A 22,038-nucleotide genomic window follows, 5' to 3' on the forward strand; every position below is an offset into this window, starting at 1 on the left:
AGACATTGATAGACAACTCATGAGACTAAATTTGTGAAACTCTGTAGAAACAGGAGCCGATGGAAATTATTCTTACATTTACACCTCAGGCAATCACCCTGGATTTATTATTACATCTTGGGCTGCAAGCCTGAGCCTGATTTATTGACTACTGTCCCTTTCAGTTTCTTATCCAGGGTGGTAAACCAGCTGTAAAAAGCTGAAAAGTAGTTGAGCTGCAGGTCTTGTCTTTTCAGCCTGTTTCTTGTGTTCATTTTGGACTATAAACAAACATCTCTCAGGTCTCCTAAATAGATTTTCTGATCAAGTTCCCAGAACAGACCACCGCCAGTCTGGTTAAAGCTTATTTATGCTACTTTCATGCATGAATAAAAAAGCTCCCATTCACCACGGATTTTGTTTAGTTAGATCCTGTGCCTCGTGATGGACATTGAATTGGAATGACATTTCTAGTGCTAAAAAAACCCCAAAATAGTGGGACTGCGGAGAACACTTTGATGTCTCTATCTTTTGCAGTATGAGCAGGAAGGGGTTAACCTGTTCTTGGCTGTATGGTATTGATTGAGGCCCACACAAAGAAAATACAGCTGTAAATAGTTAGGAGTATTCCCTAGTAGCTGACTTTTTTTTTTTTTTTTTTTTTTGCCATTGAACTGGGACTCTGGAGGTATGATCTGTTTCCCAGGGATGCCACCTGCTTCGTGTGTGATGGGAGGAGGAAGGTCACTAGTTCCTCTAGGTCTCAGCTCCCTGGCTGAGAATGATGCTTTCTCCCTCCTCTGCTTTTTCCAACTTGCTTGTTTATATCACTAGCCTTTCAGCAGAGTAACGTCAACTCTGCCTGTGTGCTGAACACCATGGGTCCTGCTCTCAGCTGGGGCCTCTAGACACCACTACGAATAACAAATATGATTTTCCCTTTACGCTTGTCTCCTTCATCTCCATCCCTGCTGCAGTGCCTATGAGGTAAGATTAACAGCTAAAATAGGAAAAAAAGAAATCGGTAAAGATTAAGAACAAGGGAATAAAGATCCAGCAGGTATGAAAAGTTATGAAATGGGTTTGGCTTTTTCCAGTCCTGCTAGCTGATGATCTCATGCAAAGGTACTGCATGTTGGAAGAAAAAGGATTTGAGCCTGTCCTTTAAGTCAAAAGGGTGAACAAAAAGCAGCTCTGTGTGTTTCCTTTGTGCTAAGCACATTGTGAATATTCTTAGGAATTGACACAAGGATTAACATCTCTGCATTTTAATGTGCCTGGTGCTGGAATGTAGCTGGAAAGCAGAGCAGGCAGGAATGGTCTCTCCAGGCGGTGGGCTCTGCTAGGTGACTCTTTGAAGTGCTATTCAATAGCTTTCTGTTACTCTTTCCCCACCTCCACCCCCCCCCCCCCCCCCCCCCCCACTTCAACAGCTTCTGGAACAAATCCTGACAGATTTCATGTTTCTGAAATTTACTGGACTGCACTGTTTTATCTCCAAATACTTTTGCATGGCAGTAGTATTAAAAAAAAAAAAGGCATGTGGACAGAAGTATGGAGTTTGGTATTTACTTTGGATCATTAACCTGATCTGTAAATTTGATTTGATCTCACTTTTTTTTTTTTTTTTTTGTTCCTCCCCCCCTCTTTGTGTAATTTCAGAGCCTGCAAAGAGACGCTGTCTTTTGCTGCTTCGGGATCCCAGCAAGAAATGGGAGTCTGATGGATTGTAAACGCACCTGCTTTGTTTAAAACCCAGCCAAACAGATAAGTGTCCTTTTAACTATCTCACAACAGCACTTTAGACATAGCTGTGCACAACATTTCTGTTCGGTTTGGTTTTAATTCGGTGAGCCCTGTGTGTTTCACCATTGCAAACGAATGCTCTGCGGTTCTCCTTTCGGCTGAGAAATAACCAGACGATATCGGTATTTCACATGAGCTAATTAATTGGCATCTGAGGGAACCGTGGCTGAGGGCTCAGGGAGCTCCTGGGGGTCTTTCCCTGCCTCTCCAGAGCTATCATCTCCAGCAGCCCTGTGAGGTTTTGGGACTCTGAGGAGCAGCTCTGCGGGACCAGACGAGACTGATGTGACCCATCTGAGCCTTAAGGAGTCCTCTGGGACTCATTAGGGGTTTAATAAATAAACTTGGCTGGTTTGATTGAGAAGATGCTTGTGCAGGCTTGGCGCAATCTCAGAGAAACCAGCTAAAGCTGCTGGCAGGAGAGAGAGGGCTTTCTGCATGTGCTATTCATATGTGTGCTGAGAAAGTGATAACCCCAGCTTCTTCCTGCCGGTTTCCAGGTGGGAAAACAGCTGGGGGTGGGGGAGAAAAGCCCTTAGTTATACTGAGCTTATACAGCGCATACAAAGAGGTATCGTGGGTGAGTGAATTGTCCCCTCAAAGTTATGGGGACATTTGTATCTATGGATGGAAAATACAAACTATCAAGAAAATAATTTCTGGCTGCTTAGATCCATTTCTATAGGTGACTGCTGCCTGCTCTTGGACACACCACTGCAATTATTAAATAATTTAAGAAATCCATAAAATATGGTCTCATGTACAGTGTTACTTTGCAATAGTATACAGCCATGGGGCTGGGGCAAATGTTCACTATAACTGCAATTTACTGTACTAGAATAATGAAAAAAACACTAAAGCCGAGCACGTGAGCATTGGAGGGGATGTGTGACCGAACGAGGGGCAGGACCCGAATTATCTACTCCAAACCTGTCTTGTCTGCTCTATCAGGGTTAATTAGCAGAGTGAAATGTCTACCTTGCTGCTAGGAAAGCTACAAACAGGTTTGCTACAGCAAATTAGACTGTGGTAGCTGATGTGAATTGGTCTTACTTTCCTAAGCAGAAGGTGAATTTCTCAGTGAAGGTGTCAGCCTAGGACTGAGAGAGGCTGGAGAGACAAGACGGTGAAATAGGAGGTTACTGCGGCATGAGAGAACTGGATCGAGACCAACTTGTGTGATCCCTGGAGTGTCTGAAGTTCCTTCTTTTCTAGGAAAAACTTCACTCCTACTTTTATTACTAAGAAAGTTTTTATATTAATAGAAGGAACGACATGTCTGATATTAATGACTATGCTCTGTCTTACAATTGTAAACAGTACTTATTCCTGACTCTTCAGTACCCTGGTAACAAAAAGGCTTGACAGTATATTAAGAAACAGTGATAAAACAAAGCCCCAGTGAGAAAATCAGGGTTTGTTCATTCAGCAAGGATAGATAGAAAGTTAAAAAAGCTTAAATCATCTGTGTATCCCAACTAACAGAGCTCTTTGCTCCCCCCCCCGCCCCCCAATAAATTTTTATTAACCTCAGACATCCTTGAGGTCTTGATTGCAACTTTCTGCCAGGGTACTGATATCAATATTCCCCCAAATTAGGTCCCATTAAATTAACCCTAACCTGGCCAGTTCCAGTCCGGTCATCAAAGTTGAATTTGGAAATCATATCTTGAAGTATGTCATGCAACTTGTAACGCTCTGTGCCCCTTGACAGAAGAGGCAGAAAAAAAACTTACAGTCCCTCTCAAGAGCTGCACTGATGTGAGAGATGGTACTGAGTGTGTTATATGCACCTGTGGTTTGGTTGGTGCATCCAGCAGCTGAGGAGAACAAATTCAACAGATCTTGACAGCTTTCTGCAAAAAATCTTGCCCAGAAAAGAAGACCCATGAATCCCTAACTCTTTCCTCATCTTACAGGTGAGCCTTGAGGACACTTGGGAGACTGTAGCTTCTAAATGTATGACCTTTCTCTGGCATTAGAAGCAAGCCATGGGAAAAGACAAGAAAGAAGAGGAAGCCGTTTTTCTGAGGAAAAAGATAACTTTGCTGCGGGCTTTCTCACTCCTCATTGGCAGCATGGTCGGCAGTGGCATCTTTATCTCCCCAAAAGGAGTACTGAAAAACTCTGGCAGCGTGGGTTTCTCCCTGGTTGTTTGGTTTGCCTGTGGGCTCCTCTCAATGTTTGGTGAGTGGTGAGCTTTGTCAGCCTTTGTTGAAGCGCCTGGGAGGTGAGGGGAGCCAGCACATTTTTATGTATAAAAAGTTGGGAGAAGAGTAAACCAAAAATTCCCTGTGGTGACCCTGGGGGGGGTCACCAGGGATCTTTAGTTCAAATTATTCCCCCAGGGTGATTGAGAAAATCCTGGCACTTATGGTCTGTGAATATGAAATCATGTGCAAGTCCAAGGCAGGAGTGACAATGACTGCAGATGGAGACAACATGGTCTCTGCCAGGAAAGCTGGGAGAAGATGAAGGCACTCATTCTGTAAGGTGGAAGGGAGATGTAGGCACCTAAAAGGCACCTGTGAGCCCGAGGGCTGTGCACTGCTTTTCATAGACACTGTGAAAAGGGCAAGAAGTGACAGTCTTAATATGCCATAAGGGATCCCCTTTCTGTTGGTGAGGATAGAGAAGCACTGGAGCAGCTGGGGAGCTGCAGAGTGTCCACCAGCCAGGGGTTGGTGTCTGGGTGTCTGTCAGAAATGGTTTGGATGTGTCTGCTGTTGTTTTGGAGCAAGAGATGGAGCAGATCTGTTCAGCCCTGCTTTCTGTGTGTTACCCTTGGCTTGGCTTCTGACATTTAATACCAGTCTTTTCTCACAAAGGGTTGACTTTTTGATGACAGTTTCATTCTAGTTCTTCTGAAATAACGTAGCTCTTAAAGTTATGATGGACAAAATGCATGGCTTTTAGTTTCCTTCATTAACTCTATAAAATCACCATCTCAGAAACGCTCTAAAGGTGCTATTAGGAGAACTGCAAGATCTCCGCTCTGAGGAGAAATCTGATGTTTATTTCGGTGGCAAACTTTAAAGTTCTTCTGTTATAAATTAGAAAAAAAAAAAAAAAAACCAAGAAAGGAGAAATACTCCATGTGGAAAAAAACCACTGTGACATATAGATACAAGTTTAGAAATCGATACATTCAATGATAATACAGCAACAAGTGTGGTTCTTGCTCTTAGCACATGCGTACCAATATTTCACACGGCAGACTATGTGGGGTTTTTGGTGAATTATGTACTTTTGCTTAAAGAAAATCTTAAAATATAACGTGAGCATGGTGTTTCTTTTGACTGAGCAGAGCAATAAATGATAATGTGTGTGTTGATCACATAACCCAAGCTCTGCACTTGGAAAGGCTTCTCTCTCTCTTGCATCCTTTGATAGATTCTGCTGGAAGAGCCCTGGGAGCCTCTTTATCAAGTTATTGTATTTTGTAGCCAAATTTGTTAGTTTGTTCTTCCCTTCTATCAGCTTGATGACCTCCCTTGATCATTTCTCTGACGCATTTTTTGCGGTACATTAAAAAGGCCTGCTTTCTTTTCTTCTTTTTTTTTTTTTTTTCTTTCGAGTATGGCATTTATGAGTCCTATAGCATGCGTTTAGCAAAGCACTTAAACACACTCTTGAAGCATGTAAAGAGACCCACCGGAATAAATGAGATGAGGTGTCTGCCTATATTTGACACTTGGAACAGGGATTCTGCACAAATTTGCCAAGAGAGAGGTGGGAAGAATGGAGGTCCTCACCATCAGCATGACTTGAATATGGCATGACTACCGCAGGACTCGGAGGCATGGCCATATCACCACTGGGTTCCTCTGCACTCTCCCTCCACAACCGCCTGAGCTGAGCAAAGCAGTAATAGCACAGCTAGAGATGGTCTCACCCCACAGGGTCACATCCCAACAGCACTCAGACCCGTTGCAAGGAGAGTTGTGCTCAAAGAAATAAGTGTTTTATGATTTCTTTTGGTGGAAAAAGGATGTTTAACCTAACAAATGAATCCAGTGTAGGCAGGACTTAAGAGTCATACTTAGACGTGTTCAAATGGCATGATGAATTGCTCTATATAGAGAAAACACAGATGGGATTTTTTTGGCACAGACAGAGGCATAAAGGTTTCTATCCATTTGCCTGAAAGTTTTAAGCTGTGTTCTCCAGCGTGCCTCCCCCAGGGTTTCTCACTGTGCCCTGGCACAGGGTCAGGGAGGCGCAGAGGCACTCATCAAGGCCGGAGCAGGCAGTCCCCAGGTCTGTTGGTGCACTCGTACGTGAACATGTGAGAAGAGACCAACTGAGCCTCTCATGCGGACACTTCCCTTGCTCTGCACCATCGGGGCTGTGTTTTCCTCCGGTGGCAGGTCTTTCCTCCCAGGGGAGATGCCCTTCCAGGTCCTCTGTCTGGTGTCATTGAATGAAGGAAGGAATCTATGTGACTGTGCAAGATAAGGACACAGGAACGTGGTCTGTGATCAAAAACGTGACTGAAATGACAAGTTCAGCCACGGCCCGTTGGCTGAGCTGCTGTAATTGCCTTGTAAACACCATCTTACCAGTCTAACTGTGAGAAGTGAGAACCCAAACCTCCAGGACGTTTCTCAAAGGAAACCTGTTGTAGCTTAGTGCAACATTTCTATTTCACACCTTTCCACATAACTTTGATAGAAAGGTTGCATCATTAACCAGAAAATGGAGACTTTCTTTCCTTCTGACTGAAAAGTTTATTACTTCAAAACGTACTTCAAAACACTGTAGCACACAAAAATAGGGAAGAGTGATTCTGCTAAACCCCTCTTTCTTCCTTTAATTCACTACTTATTTTAAACAGATTCATTCAATTCCTGAAAAGTCACACAGAAAAGAGAAAATCCATGGGATGATTTATTCAGTGCATTTCTACCTGAACTTTTCCAGGTGCCTTGTGTTATGCAGAGCTTGGAACGAGAATCACCAAGTCTGGAGGACATTATATCTATATTTTGGAGACACTAGGGCCTCTGCCAAGTTTCTTATTCCTGTGGGCAGAGTTTTTTGCTATCAGGTAAGAGAATTTTTGGGTTTGCCTTTTGCTGGATACCGTGACGATTTAAAAAAAACAGAAGTTACCGTGTCAGGTAACAGTCTAGGCAGTTTGTAAAAGAAAGAGTAGAAACAATCTGAACAACTTTTAAAGATTTTTTGGTGGTAAAAGGAAGAACGCATAATGAATAAATAGTTACACATGTTCACTCTGATCTGTACTCGAATATCTCTCTTCTCCCCTGGCAGCTGGTATCCTCTAAGAGCCACGGTATTTTTCAGAGACTGACAACAGAGGACAGATTTATTTGAGATCTTCTGTTTTCACTGTGAAACTTTTTTGGATTGTCCTGTGGAGACAACTTTCTGGCTTAGCCCTGAGTTAAATAATATTTTAGAAAATTGTAAGTGACTTTCTTTTTAAAGTTAAAAAAGAAGTCCTCACCTCCCAATAACTTATGTCCTTCACGTAAACCGAGATGGAGCAGGATATATGAACCACATTGCATTGCTCAGTATGATTATTCTCAACTTTTGCTTTCAAGTTGGGAATTAATCTTTTTGCAGCATGCGATTTTTAACCTATTTACTGAGAAAAAACTATGAAAAAGACTCTATAGGAATTCACTATCTGCATGGGAGAGCAGGATTAAGCTGGGTGGGGAAAATTCCCTCCCTCATGAGTTTTGTGCAGTTTTACATCATGCTATTTTTCTGCTGTCTGCTGACCACAGTTTGTGCTTGCTTCCCCCTGCTGCCCCGCCAAGGCCTGCCAACAGTGCTGTGGTTTCTTTGGCATTTGGACGTTACATGCTGGAGCCGTTCTTTGCCCCCTGTGCAGCCCCGGTCCCTGCTGTGAAGCTCGTGTCTCTCCTGGGGTATTGTAAGTACTAACTTTTATGGGACTGCTGATTTCAGAGCCTCTCTGCCCCAGACCAGGGACACTTACAGGGTGTTATCTCCTGGGATAACTGTGGGATCGGGGCCCCATCTTATGTCCTTGGCTATCCAAAACTTCCTGATCTGAGGTGCTGGTTTGGGGCCACTGTTATTCTCCAAGAAGGGGAATGGGCCTTCCTGTTGACTAGCTGGAGCTCTAGGTCACGAGGATTGTGCCAAGTACAGGAATAGAAACTCTTCATGTGTAATTGTGCAAATGCCACCTGAGTTGAGGTGTAAGGCTCAAGGTTTTGGACTCCTCTCCTGGTGCACCCAGCGTGTGAAGCTGTCCTGGCCTGCTCCAGGCTGGTGTGTGCTGGCACAGGGACTGCTGTGAAGGGGGCTGCTGAGACGTCCCTGCAAACTCACACCTTCCTCCCAGGCAGGCATGGATCACCCAACAGCAACCGGGATCCTGGTCCCTCTTAGGAGCATAACTCAGCTCCCCCTCAAACACTGTGTGCTGGACCACACCTGTAACGTTTTCTGACATCTCTCACCCCGAGCATCCTCTCTCTAAAGATGCAGCCTTCTTCCTGGCATCCCTAGAGCAGGGAGTGCTGCTGTATGTTTTCCTGCGTGCATTGAGCATGGGCTACAGCTGTAGCAGTGTGGTCTCCTCTGCAGACATGGTCCTCACCCTCAATTCCTGGAGCGTCACCTGGAGTGCCCGGCTGCAGACGGCTCTCTCCATCGTCAAACTCCTGGCTCTTGCACTCATCATCGTGCCAGGGATGATGCTGCTGGCACAGGGTAGGTGTGCTGCTGTGTGGCTGAGGAACGGTGCTCAACATGCCTGCCTGTCATGGCTTTTATTGGTGTGGCACTCCTTTAGCCTGCCTGTGTGCTGGATGTGAATTAGCTGGGAGATGAGACCAGGGTAGTTGGCATTAAGCTGCATCATTGCACTGGGCTGATGCACCTGGCTCAGCTGTGCTTTCTCAAAGCTGAGTGAGTCTCAGTGCCTGAGGCTGTCTGAGCCTACTCAGAGTCATACAGGCACCTTCCTCCACAGCCAGTCTTTCCTTGGTGCTAGGCTTGCCTGTTTGCAGAGTGACTCAAAATCCTTCCAAAGCAGCACAAATTTGATGGACATCAGGGATGTATGACAGCATCCTGTGGTGACCTGAGCCAGTCACAGCTGTGTAATGAGTTACCAGCCCTCAGCTGAGCTCTGGTGACTGCATCTCTAACTTTTCTGTGGCTTAAACTAATGCTTTTTTCCTCCTGAGATGGGCAGTAACTTAGTAAATTTACAACGGACTCACTCAGGATTGCATGTACACATATGCATCCAGAGTGGGGAAAAAAACCCTACCAGTAGTACCTTCTGGCAGTGATGCAAGGGTATTGGCTTTAATCCAAGCCTCAGTTTATAGAAAAGCCCACGGCATTCCCACTTAGGGGATGAAGCCTGCTCCCCCTTCACACTATTACCTTCCTCTGCAGAGAAAACAACACAGGCAGTAGGCTCCAGGTTCATGTTTCTTTCTGATGTCTGGAGCTGGCTCCTTTGAACAAACAAAGATCCACTCAGGCTGGCAGCAACTTCTGAACAGAAGAACTGCCCTGCAGCTAGAAATCCTGAGCCATTATTGTCAGGAATGCCTTCAAATGACAATCTGGAGCCCTGGCACCCATCCTCCAGCGAGGATAAGTGTCAGTGACATCTGGAGGGAGAATTCACCAAGAGACCCCAATATGACAGGTTGTATTTAACGTTACTCATGGGGGATTGTAATCACTCATTAACATATTGCAGACAATAAATCCTTTTTATTTGCCATCACTTGTCAGCAATCATTTTAGAATATAAAAAGACTACCCCCATAGGCCCACTCCCATATTTTGGTTTAGTTTTCTTCAAATCTATTATCTTTTTGACTTGTTTTCTTGTGCCTAAAAATCAGTTTTGTGCTTTAAAATCAGTTTGCCTGATTCCCCTGCCTTGTTCTACCTTTTTTTGGTTACGGTCTTGTCCTTTCCTCTGCCATTATGTTCCCTTTGGCTCAGGTTTGTTTTAGAGACTTGCTGGGCCAGTGTTTTAAACCCAAACGTGCAAATCTCATCACAGAGCTCCTTGCAGAGGCACCTCCATAGAAGTGGCATGTCTTCCTCCATGTGCCTCATGCCATTTCATCCCTTTCCCGGTGAAGCCCAACTAGGTGAGCTCTGCACCTTTTACTTTTAAAGAGACTTTGATATGGAGAACTGAATATAGATGTGGAACCAAACCTTGGGCCACCTGGTTTTGAAAGTGTTGGAAATACAACTCCTTTTGACTGCATTTTTTATTGGTCTTCCTTTGAATGAGAGGCCATTAGGTCTTGCTCCCTTCCCTAGGGTTTTTTGGAGTTTGATAAAATATGGTTTGTATCCGAAATCCTGACTTTGATTTTGTTGTTGTTATTTCAAGCAGAGAACTTTAAGGAAAATACTGGGGTTGGTAAAATGGGATCTCTATCTGAGCCACCTCTACTTTTTAGATTTTATTTACTTTGCCCTCTGTGTCCTCAGTTCTTCCTCCTGAGGGCAAGCTGCAGTGGCTGTCAGGGGTAGCGGGCAAGGAGTGTGCCCAGAGTGGAGGCCAGGTTGGCAGTCACTGCTCCCTGTTCCTGCTCCCTCCTCCACCCCGGTTCCCATGATCTGGCCACATGGGGCTGGGGTCAGCGCTCCAGCAGCGGGATCAGGAGGGAGCACAGCGAGAGCCAGATTAGCTGCCTCACTGGCTGCATCACATCAGAGAGAAGTTTGCATCCAACTGTTTAGGGGGCTGGAGGGGGGAAGAGAGGGGTCAACCTGGCGAATTAATTTTAGACCTAAAGAAAGAACAGGACAACTTGGGTCCTCTCGTCTCCACGATCTCTTATTCCCACAGCAGGCTCTGTCTGAAACAGAAACAGCTGCCGCTGTTGCCCTTCCTGAAATGTCTCCCATAGCTGGATGGGGAAAGGATTTGTTCTGTCACTGTTTGCGAAATAAACATGTTAGCACAGCACTGCAAATTAAAGCAATGAAACAAATCTGAATACCTGTCTCCAAGGAAGTCACAAACACTCTTCCCAGGTCTGGGCAAGAGGTACAAGGGGCATTATCCCATGGGAAAGAAGCCCATCTCTGACGTTTCCCTGCTCCATGTCCATTGTTTATCTCTTCTGCAGGCCACACCAAAAACTTCCAGGATGCTTTTGACAGACAGTCACTGGTTTTGGACAAGCTGCCCCTGGCTTTTTACGCAGGCATGTTTGCATATTCAGGCTGGTAGGTGTGATGGAAGGGTGCTTCATGGGCAGCAGACTGGTGTTCGAGACATGGCTCAAGCTCTCTCCCTGTCTCTTTCCACCATGCAGGTTTCAGACCAGTTTTGTGCGTGAAGAGTTAGTCAGACCTGAACGGTAAGTCTGGGAAGAAGTCATCTTGGGTTACCAGCTTCTGGTGTACCATGGCTTTCCCAAATGCAGTATGGGAGGAAATAAGTTTGTGGGTTCATGTAACCAATGCCAGTTGCAATCTGCAGTAATACTGTGCATAACAAGGGATAACATCTTGTTCTTTGTCTGTGTCTCTTCCCCTTTCTTGCAGAAATATCCCCCTGGCTGTCATCGTGTCCGTGATCACAGTAATTGTGGGGTACATGCTCACCAACATCTCCTATTACACAGTCCTGGGAATGCAAGACGTTCTGGCTTCTCCTGCTGTGGCTGTGGTGAGTTGTCACCCCTACCGTTATCTTTATTCAGTGTGGTCAGCTTATGCTCAAGGGGTGGTCATGGCAAGTGTTTTGGAGATGGTTTTCCTATAAAATGCTTTATTGCTTTGTCATTTCTCTGGATCATTAGGCAACAGTAACTTCTTCTAGTCTTGCCTAAAAGATCATTAAAAATAACCCACAGATGACAGCAGAAAAGGCAAGATTTATGAGTCATATTCTATTCCTTCGATGGAAGTTTTCTTTCTTTTGAATCTGATGTTGTCTAGAGATGACCACATGTTCCTAAAGACACACTCACTCTTCCTCCAGAGCTTTGTGCAGCGAGCCTTCAAAAGCCTGATCTCTGTGGTCCCTGTCCTTGTCGCACTGTCCTGCTTTGGAACCATGAATGGAGGAATCTTCACGTTTTCAAGGTCACATACCTAAGAATTTATTACTCTTTTGGCTCACTGAATTGGAGGGAAGCACCAGAGATCTGTACAACTGCCCACCTACACGATGGCATCTGAGCCACTCTTGGGGGAAAAATAAGGGCTTTGACTTCCAGGATGTCAACTACAGGATGATCCCTGTTGACTAACAGTCTACCCTTTCTATTTCTGGCCAGGTCCAGGCTTTGGTGGGCTGGTCACAAACAAGGATTTTCATCTTCTGCCCCCAGCCTTCAGTTTAAATCCCCAGTTTAAAGTGAAATGTCAATGTTTCTGGTGAACTAGAGGCTTTGTTGATGTTGGCAGCTGCTCAGTGAGACCAAGTCTTCTTTCATTGGGTTCACCCAGCTGCTCTGCTGCAAGGCCACAGGGTCCCTCTGTTGTGAGGATCTCTGGCCAAAGGCAGACTCGCCCCAGAGGACTTTGCTTTGAGGTCAGTGAAATGTTATCGGGGACAGGCTATTCCTAAAGTAAAAGTCAAGGCTCAACAAGTCTTGTTGTAGCAATAAGAAAAGCTTTGTTCCATGGAAAAATTATTTTGCTAGCTTCACTGGCTACTATACTGCATGTCCTTATGGGAGTCTTGAAACTGGAGAGGAGGGCAGAGCTCATGGAGAAGCGTGTCATGATGGTCCTGAGGAGCTGCCTGAACTCTCTGGAGCCAGTTCTGTTTCACAGCTTTGATTGCAAAAGGAAAAATCAGTTGATATGACAGGGATGTTTCATAGTGTGAAATCTAATGAGTTATATGATCCACTACCCCAAAGTCCTGTACTAAATACAGAGTGGAGAATCCTTCCTGTTATCTCCTCTAGATAGTGGTTTTCTTTGAGGATGAGGAGTCCCCAGACAGCATAGAGGTTGTGCGTGTCCCTATCGCCTTTCTCTCCCCCATCCTGGCACCATTAATATAATCACTGCAGAAAGGCCATATAAATAGTGATGGGGCCTCCCTGGCTGCTGGCCAGCCACACCCCTGCAAAACCACAGAGACAGCAATAAATCCAGTTTTACACTCATGTCTCAGCTGCTTTGGGCCCTGCTCCAGCCCAGCTGATGTTCTGGCATGATTTGTTTGTGGATATTAAATTTATAAAATTGGATTCAATGTCTTCTCCCTAATTGCCCTTTCATGAGTCAAAGGAAGGATGGAGGGAAGGAACTCTCTGCTGTCATTTTGTAGCTGGTCTTGTGTGTAGCTGACTTCTTGGCAGTATGCCAAACTATGTTTTCCAACAACTGGCCAAAGAACTGAAAATCCTCTATTATTTGAGGAAACTGCACTTTATTTTTTTTGTATATATATATATATATAGGCATCGAGACCAACAATTGCCGTTCATAGACTCACCAGCCTCTCTTACAAAAAATTGAAGTTTGTGACCCCTCCGCTTCCTACTGGAAAGATGAACCCCTTCTCTCATGGCAAGAAACTTTCTTGCTTCTGTTTCCAACCTGAACTCACTCATGGTCACTTGGGACTTACCCGAAGGTCTCTGCTAATGGGCCACCCAAGGGGATGCTGCCAGCGGTCCTGCTAGTGGGCTCTGCACTGCATTGAACTAACTGGTCCTGGGAGAACTATGGGAATTCAACATTGAGTTTTTCTTTCAAATGCCCCAAAAATGTGGCTAAAGGCAGAACTGTGGCCTTGCATAGCAGACCTGTGCTGGGGTGGGTAGTCAGTCCAGTGACTGATATTCTCACTTCTAGTCTGGATGTGGGATGCTAATGCATAGGGCTCCCTGTCTTTTCCTAGGACTCTATTTGTGGCTTCCAGGGAAGGACAGTGGCCTCCTCTCTTCTCTATGATCCACATTCGAAGGCATACACCCCTTCCTGCTGTCATGTTAATGGTAAGGAGATCTGGCTGTGTGACATGCCCCATTCTTGCAGTCTTGGCTTTCTTGCAAAGCCTGGAGAAGCTGAAGAGTGTTGAGACAGCCTCCAAAAAATAGAGAAGATGGAATACTGGAAATGACTGCAAAGTATTAAGTCCCCTTGTGCCAGCAGTGTTATCCAAACCCACTCCCGTGAAGTCCCTGCCTTATAGCCTTGGACACCTTTTTTTAAAAGTACCGTCCCTACTATCTGCCACAGTTGCTGCTTGATATTGTCCTGTGAAAATACCTCTGCTGGGCTTTGGCTGTTTGGAAAATTGAAATTCCCAGGTGTGGTGAAAATGCAGGGAATGAGCATTTGCAAAGATGCTCTCAGTTTTGGTTTGTTTTTTTTCCAGCAATGGTCCAGCTCCATCCTAACTGTGCTGAGGTGCCTCTTGCAGCTTGGTTGACCTGCTAAAAATTTAGCAGGTATCTTTGTAGGTAGCCTTTGTACCGGCAGCACAGACTTTTGTATCATGCATGTTTTAATTCCCCTGCCTAGGACATAAAGCATCAAAGGTGCTGTTGATCTTGAAAGGATCGTTCCTTTCTATAGCACAGCATAATAGTGCATTTAGGCTTTTTGCCTTCAGTCTGTGACACTGTTTTATAAAGCTCTCTGACCTCTGAAATGTTGGGGCTGTGAAGTAGCTGCCAGTGATTGCAGGGGGGCTGGAGGAGGTGATCCATATTACCCTTTCTAGTTTGAGGATGGTAGTAAGGCTTTAATGACTGTATTTCATCTTCACAATGCTCAGTTCCCTTTGGTTACTGCCATGGTGTGTATCGGAGATATCTACCATCTAATGAACTTCTTCAGCTTTTCCCGATGGCTCTTCATAGGATTAGCCACCCTTGGGCTCATTGTCCATCGCCACCGTCACCCGGAGCTGCACAGCCCATTCAAGGTAACACATGGCATGTATCTAGCAGCCAGGAATGTGCAGGCTTGTAATTTCTTTCTCTTATTTGGTAAAAATTAGAGCATTACATGGCCATGGTTGCCTTTAGGCTCTAAGGAGTCTCAATCCCTCTTGTTCAGTAAGACATGTGGGGAGCTCATGAAATCGGTTGATGTACCCAAACAGCCAGATGTGGTAAAACTTATGAAGCTGGTTCTATATGGTGTCACCAGCTGCATCTATAAGATGGCAGCCTACTCCAGGGGACAAAGTTTCAGGCTAGGAACTGGGAGATGTCAAAGGGCAATTCCCACACTCATCTCTTGTGGGCTGCAAGGAGGGACCCTTGCCTGGATGTTATTTCAGTGGTAGCTAAGTCTCAGCTCTCGGGAAGCAGGAAGGTGTCAGGCTTGGGGGAAAAGAGCATGGCTGGGGGGACCCTGGGAACAGACCTGACTTAAGGGGAATCATCTGCTGGCACAAAAACACTGTATAGTGTAAGGCAGGTTGTGTGCAACTGTTGCTGCTGCAGGCCCTGAGGACGTGCACAGCACACACATGTGTACCACAAAGCGTAGGACGCCTTGGCCTCTCGTGCCTTTCTCTAGCCTCCGGCTGGGCCCCTCTGGTGGCCCTTATCACGCTGCTGGGTGATGGGATCCTCCTCGTGTTGGCAGGGGAAGTTGGAATCAGTGCTGGAGCAGCTTTCTTGTGCTCTGGGCACCTTTCCCACTGCCAGATAACGTGCCGAAGGCGTTTGGGGGGGGTGGGTGCTTGAGGCATGCACAGTTTGTTCCTGTCCGGTGGTGCCTGCATGGTGCCTCCAGCCAGTTCCTGGAGAGGAGGGGAGACCTCTGAGGCCACAGGCACCGGGCAGCCCATCAGTGAGAAGCTCAGGGGACAGAAACGCTTCCTATGGCTCCCTCAGGGCTCCTCCCTGAGCTGCGCGAGGCCTGATGCAAAGTTTGGGGTAATTATTCTTCTTGGTCTTTGCTGGAGACAGCGTGTTTAGCAGAGACCTTGAAGCTTCCCAGTTCGTTTGTTGGCTGCACTCGTGTACTCACCCAGAACCAGAGTTTAAATAAGTTTTCTCTTTTTCTTTTAAGAGTTTTCTATTTTTCTTTTTAAAACTTCTCAGGGGAAGTTTATTAGTGGATAGAGCTGGTGATGTTTTCAGTTGCTGAGATTTTGCCCCATTTTGTTTTAGACAGAGATTTAAGCCTTTAACGATTCCTAAAAGCAGCTTAAGTGGGGGGGGGGAATGCTGGGCTTTTGGCCAGTTCGGCTGACTTTTTTCCCCCCCTTCTTTCCCTAGTTTTTATACCCACTTGAAACCCGAAGCTCAGTTATCTGCAAGCGGGGAGGGCTGCGTGCAGGTGCCGCGGGCATGTGCTGCGCTCTAGTGGCCACAGACAGGTCGTGTGCAGGCACCAGCGTGCGGAGAAAAGTCATAAAAAACACATGATTGTGCTGGTACTTCTTCTCCCCTATAACATTTTGGGTTAAGAATGGTGTGAAAACAGCGGTAAGAGGAAAAAGCAGTCCTCGCACACACACCTCGCAAGCAGATGTGCAGCGTGAGTGTGTGCACGTAGGAGAGGCTGGCAGGGGATGCTCCGGCTGGAGAGACAGCAAGAGCACATAAGTTTGGTGGTTGGATGGCTGCCATCGCTAGAGCAACTAATCTCTTCCAGCTCGGCATGGTCAGCATCCAAAATAGGATCTCTGTTACCGGAAAATAGATTGTCACCCTAGATGAGACCAGCCCAGCAGCTTCTTCATTCTATCAGCCATGGCGAGGAGTAACTTGGCTGAGGTTGGATCCAAAGACTGAGTTTTATTATTTATTGCAGTGTTCCGATTTACTCTCCAAGTAACCCAGATGAATTGGCTTACCCAACAGGATAAGGCTGGAGTGCTGACTGCTGCTTTGGTCTTTCATCAGTGTGTCGTTGAAGCTCATGCTCTTGATGCAGGTGCTATGGTGAGAGGGAATCTGGTTTATCCTGTTTTGGCCACTATAAGTCTCAGGGAAGCTTGAGACAGGTCAAAATGAGTCACAAGTGTTATAACCAAAGAACGGTTTTATTCAAAGTTCTGCTTCTACTCTTGGCTTCAGATTTTCCACCAGCAGTTGCCACAGGTGGCAAGTAGATAGGTGTGCATGTGCAGGCACAGGAGAAGTACATCCAGAGAGCAGTGGGGTACAGGTGACTTATCCCCCTGCTTGGCTTCCAGTTGCAAGTGAGGTTTATGTTTTGGTGCACGTGAATATAAGAGGCGTGCATCTCTTAGGGCACACTAGGCTCTGAAGATGATACGAGTCAATTTTTGTTCTATGCATTGTACTTGTTCACAACTGATTGTACAGAAACAGTGTGGAGGAAAGCTGTATGATTTTTCTCATCTTCTTTAAGATGGAGAAGTGTGCTGGCATATATGGAGGCCAATTCGCTACAGCCATCAGTTTTTCCTGAGAGTCTTCTGTGCTCTTTTTCCCAGGTTCCCCTGTTCATTCCCATCTCTTTTACCATCATCTGCCTCTTCACAGTGGCAATGTCTTTCTACTCAGACCCTGTGAACATTAGCATCGGATGCACCATGGTTTTAAGTGGTTTTCCAGTCTACTATCTCATAATCCATAAGCAAATGTCAAAACATTGCCGTAGCCCATTTTGTAAGTATGTGTTTGAATTTCAGTATTGTGGACATAAACATGCTCAGGGTGGGGATGTTGGCTTGTTCCCAGGGCTTGTCTCTAGTGCAAATTACTCCATGACCAACAGACCTCATGAAACCTAAATTCTAACACCTGACACCTCTTCAATGGCTTTCCTAAGACACTGCTTCTGCAGCCAAAGAGACGAGGGGTAGGCTGTGCTGCAGGTGGTTGGCAGCCAGGCACAGACTGTGTCTGCCTGGCTTGTGAATTATACTGATAAGCCAGCTTCATGATCTGTTTTAAAAAAGACAAGACTGAGGTCTACGGACAGGGGGAACAGAGAGGGTCACTTTTGCAGCACAGCTCTGGTTTCTACTAAACTTTGGCATATCTTCAGGATCACCACCTCTTGGTCAAATTTGGCTGACACTGAGCAACAAGATCAAAAGTTAGGATGGAGAGACTGACAGGCAGACACTGTAACCCCGTGCACAAACATACTTGCTGAAAGGCTGGGGAGAGGACTGGTGGGAGAAGACGGTGCTACCTGAGGGCTGTTTGATGAAGAGGCACAGATGTGTAAATGAAATACATCTCCACTCCATGCAGTGTCCAGCATAAATTTCCTTTGGGTGTAGCCCTGGTGGCACAATGATTTACTCAGAAACAAGAGCCCAATTTTGAATTTAATTTATAATAACAGTTATGAATCTTGTTTTCTTTTGGTTTGATGTTGGGCTGAGGTCTATCAGTAACCACTGAATAGAAAAAAACACACAGCAAATAAGAAGATGGATACAGTGATCTGCTAACATAAAGTGCTCCAGCCATCAGTGCTGATGCTCTGATTTTCACCTATATCTGAAGATTTCCTCTGGACTAAACTTTCTGCCTTTTTTTCCCCCCTTTCAGATTATCTTACCCGCAAACTACAGGTACTGCTGGAAGTAGTTCAACAAGAAATCAAGACTTACTGAGAAACCATCAGAACTCACAGGAGAAGATAAGATTTACTTACTCAGTTTCTGATACCTTTGATCCTACCAAAGGCCATACTCTCATTCTTTTAATCACTGCAAATGAGGATAAGCCTGAGCCAAGACTTTGCTGCAAGTCTTCCTAAACTTGCAATCAGGATGAGTGGTTGCATCTGTTTCTGCCTTTTTCTTTTTTAGCAGAACAATCTATTTCTCTGAAATGAACTTGCTTTGCCTGCAGAGTGTCTTTGAAACCAAGATTCTAATTTTGCAGCCTAGCCCAGTTCTCAGTAAAATAGTGTGTGTGTGTGTATATGTATATATATATGTATATACACACACACTACTTGTAATTTCCTAACTTGGCAAATAGAGGAAGGGAGCATGTTGCAGAACTTCCAAATCATGGAAGCCAAATGAAGGTTTCAATCTGAAGTGTTGCAGTAGCCATGCTGTGGACAAGAATTATGAAGGGAAATGGATGGGGAAAGCAAATTAGAAATAAGGAAAGGAGAAGGCAGGGGGATAAAACTTCATTCATCAGAAAGTGCTGATTCAGACTAATGAGAAGATATTTGAAAACCCTTTGAAATTACAAAGTAAGGTTAGAATGTTTTGCTTTGATTATTGTATTAGCAGAATAAGTTTATTTTGCTTTGAAATAATATTTCAATTTTGAATTTTATTTTTCTGAAATTACATTTCAAAATGTACAAACACAGTAAAAAATCAGCTAATATCAACAAGAGTAGGACAAAATAGATTCTGATCCCTCCCCCAGCTTCCCAGCCACGCTCCTCACCTGGCACTACGAGTGAAGTTGAAAATTCAGGTTTTGGCTCAACTCCAGTGAAAAACAATTTCTCCTTTAGTTATACAAGGCCACTGATAAGACTTGGGCAGATTCCCAAATAAGTGCATCTTCTGGTGCTGTAAGAAGACATGAAACACTTCATGTCAGAGCTTTAACTTTAAATCTGCAGGCAAATGACTTGCTGATTTGATACGTAACTGCTCATTTGAACTATTGAAATAAAAAAGGTTTTTGTTATTGGATTACTTTGGTTTACATTATTAATGTGGCAATGTTATGTCCAGATAAAACAGCAATTAGCTATTTCAAATCACTTAATTCTTATTTTTTTCCTAAAAGATGGAAAATAGCATGCTGAGACTCCTCTAATGGCCACTGAAGAGAGGCAGAATGTGGAGCATTTTAAATCTTTTGTATCAAGCATTTATGTACTTAGACTAAAACCAAAGTACCATTTACAAACTCAATGTAATCTACCAAAACTTGTAAAATTCACCATCAAAATTTGGAAATAAATAAGTTGGATTTTTTTTCCAAGGCAATTGAGAATTATTATTCTTGTTATGACTGTTTCCCGTTCCTGTGCTGAATTAAGCTGGGATAGCAGCAGCATGGTTGCAGGTCTCGTTTCCCCCCTCCCACAGTTTAATTTACAAGCTGCTGGACATAGTCCAACAGGAAATCCAGACTTACTGGGAAAACCATCACAACCTAGAGGAGAAGGTACCGGCTTTAAATGGGAGTGTGGTTTCAAGTGAGATCTGGAAATGTTTCCAGGCTCCCAGACATGGGTCGGTCCCCACCCTCGCAGCTTTGCTGAAGCTGAACCCCCTGGCACACCTTCCGGCAGCACCCTGCAGCCAGACCCCAGTGTGGGTGGCTGGGGAACCAACCTGCAGAAGACCTTGCAGAACCAGGTGAGCCCCATCACCCCATCATAGCCTGAGTCCACCCCGTTAGGTACTGGTTTGGGGGATTTTCCACATCTTGAGGTAGAAGCAGGAGGCACTGCCAGCCTGGTCCCGTGCTGCAGGACCCCTGTGAGCGCAGTGTGCCCACGCCGTACCATCAGTACTCATTCATCAAATCTTGGAGCGGTCTGAAATTGCAACAGAGCTGCTGCGTGTCTGCAGGTAGACACACAGAAAGGGTGAAACATCACTTTTTTTGGTCCATGTCCTCTGAAGAGAAAAAGGGAATGAGAATTGAAATTCCTGGGGGGAAAATAAATAGTCCTACCTGCTGGACCAAGGTTTCCTTAAACATGATAAATCATTTGACATGTGCAGGGAAACCATACTTGGGTGCTTCTGCTGACTGTGCAGGAATATGATCTTGCAGGGCTATATATAAGATGTCTGCTCCAAGACCTGTCAGATACTGGAAATGCAGACAGATATAGTACCACTGTTACATTGACAGTTAGAAATCAGAGGTTCAACAGCTCTACGGATGACATTGCAATTAAAAGTGATAAAAATAAAATGTATGATGTTCAGAAGATATCAGTTTACAGTGAGCTCAAGTTTCCAGTTTGTGGTGAGTTGTTTGTTTTTAGAGAGGATGGTATGCTGCTCCCAGCAAAGCTACATGAACATTTTCTACCAAGCCAGAATGTTTTTCCTAGAGCTGATATCTCATGCCTGCTGAAGCTCTTGGCTTCAGTTCAGAAGAGTATTTTACTAGAGGATTCACATATGCAGAAATGAACCGGTGGGATCTGATCCTATAGATCTCATCAGTCAAAGGGAAGGACAAAAGTTGTGCAACTGTGGAGGTGAAAGCCAGTCAAGAAAGGCCAGATGGGGAGTAAACAAAGTTCAACTTCATAATCACATTTGTGGTGGTTTTGTGTTTGTTGACTTGGGTTTTTTTTAATACTATGTCTATAAAATGCCCTGAGAGTGCAGCCTTTCCAGAGACTAAAACAGAGGTTTATGTGTTTCAGCTGCTACTGATCTAGTCTGACTGGATCATCAGGAAATAAAAATGTGTTCTGGGCAATTCAGCTGAACGTAATTTGTGCAACAAAACAAAAGTTTGCATCTGAACAAGTTTATGTAGTTAGTACTACTTGACCTGTCGTTATGCTTTATTCTTCAGAGCTCTGCTGGGGAAATGCTATCAGCCTTTTAGATCGAAAGGCTGGAGGTCAGACTGGAAAGCTTCAAACCCTTCTCTAATTTCCATGGGGAAGAACAGAGTGGAGCTCAGGCTTCAAGGTAGAGGAACACAAACACTCAGGACAGTGCAGAGCTCTGTGGGGGCTGACTGAGCCTGCTTCCCAGGGCTCTGTGCTTGGTCTGCACTAGTTCAGGTCGCTCTGGGCAGTGCCGTGTACTGTGCCCCCCCCACCCTGCACAGTGTGATAACCAACATGGAGAGCATGTTGAGAGATGCACCCGCTTTCTGCATTGAGATTTGGGGGTTTGCTTTGCAAGGCAACGCCAGCTTTTGGCTTTCAAAGAATGATGTTCAGCAGAAGCTGCTCCCAACAGAAATCTTGAAAGAAGAAGGTCCTGAATATCCCCAGCCACTGGAAGGATGGGAGGAATCAGCTCAAGGTAAGTGCTGGTGAGCAACAACAGGAACCAAGCAGCAGGGATAAACTATGCTAGTTTGTAGGGATGTTGATTTTATTGATGCATCTGCCAAAAACTTCAGCTGTGCCTGGCCGGTCTGCTCGTGCCTGGCAGATGCACGTGCGTGTGGTGCAATAACCAGAAGGAAATGTTACTCCGCTCTTTTTCCTAAGGGGCAGTGGCTAGCAGAGAGGCATCCGTGACTTCCCACAGAGAGAGACTCCGAGAGAGACAGCGAGGTACAAATGTGCAGTTCAAACAGGCTCAAAGAAGCACAAACAGGCTCGTCATATTTTATTTTCGAAGGTTTTACTGCTTCCGGG

General features: G+C 45.1%; 1 protein-coding gene across 4 annotated transcripts; it reads left to right on the plus strand.

Moving 5' to 3' along the window:
- Positions 1-3,701: 3,701 nt before the first annotated feature.
- LOC141943818 (cystine/glutamate transporter-like) lies at positions 3,702-19,675 on the plus strand. 4 transcript variants are annotated; one of them, XR_012629069.1, is made up of 12 exons: positions 3,702-3,972; positions 6,709-6,835; positions 7,581-7,696; positions 8,380-8,505; positions 10,914-11,013; positions 11,103-11,147; positions 11,335-11,458; positions 11,774-11,877; positions 13,655-13,751; positions 14,599-14,686; positions 17,183-17,357; positions 18,255-19,675. XR_012629069.1 is itself a non-coding variant. In XM_074869470.1 (12 exons), the coding sequence occupies exons 1-12, from the start codon at positions 3,777-3,779 to the stop codon at positions 18,317-18,319; spliced, it is 1,425 nt and encodes a 474-aa protein (XP_074725571.1). In that variant the 5' UTR covers positions 3,702-3,776; the 3' UTR covers positions 18,320-19,675. The 4 variants fall into 4 exon arrangements, 3 of the variants coding, with proteins under 3 accessions (XP_074725571.1, XP_074725570.1, XP_074725572.1); XM_074869470.1 differs by having other exon boundaries at positions 14,537-14,686; XM_074869469.1 differs by lacking the exon at positions 18,255-19,675 and having other exon boundaries at positions 14,537-14,686; positions 17,183-17,773.
- Positions 19,676-22,038: the final 2,363 nt, after the last annotated feature.

This window comes from Strix uralensis, chromosome 5 (assembly GCF_047716275.1).
Source record: "Strix uralensis isolate ZFMK-TIS-50842 chromosome 5, bStrUra1, whole genome shotgun sequence".
In the NCBI taxonomy this organism is placed as follows: domain Eukaryota; kingdom Metazoa; phylum Chordata; class Aves; order Strigiformes; family Strigidae; genus Strix; species Strix uralensis.

What these genes read in the sequence shown, in the direction of transcription:
- LOC141943818 (XM_074869469.1), top strand. Translation starts at nt 3,777, where the DNA reads ATGGGAAAAGACAAGAAAGAAGAGGAAGCCGTTTTTCTGAGGAAAAAG. An exon ending in GCAGAGTTTTTTGCTATCAG is followed by an intron (nt 6,836 to 7,580) that starts GTAAGAGAATTT and finishes TGCCCCGCCAAG; the next exon opens with GCCTGCCAACAGTGCTGTGG. An exon ending in GGAATCTTCACGTTTTCAAG is followed by an intron (nt 11,878 to 13,654) that starts GTCACATACCTA and finishes GTCTTTTCCTAG; the next exon opens with GACTCTATTTGTGGCTTCCA.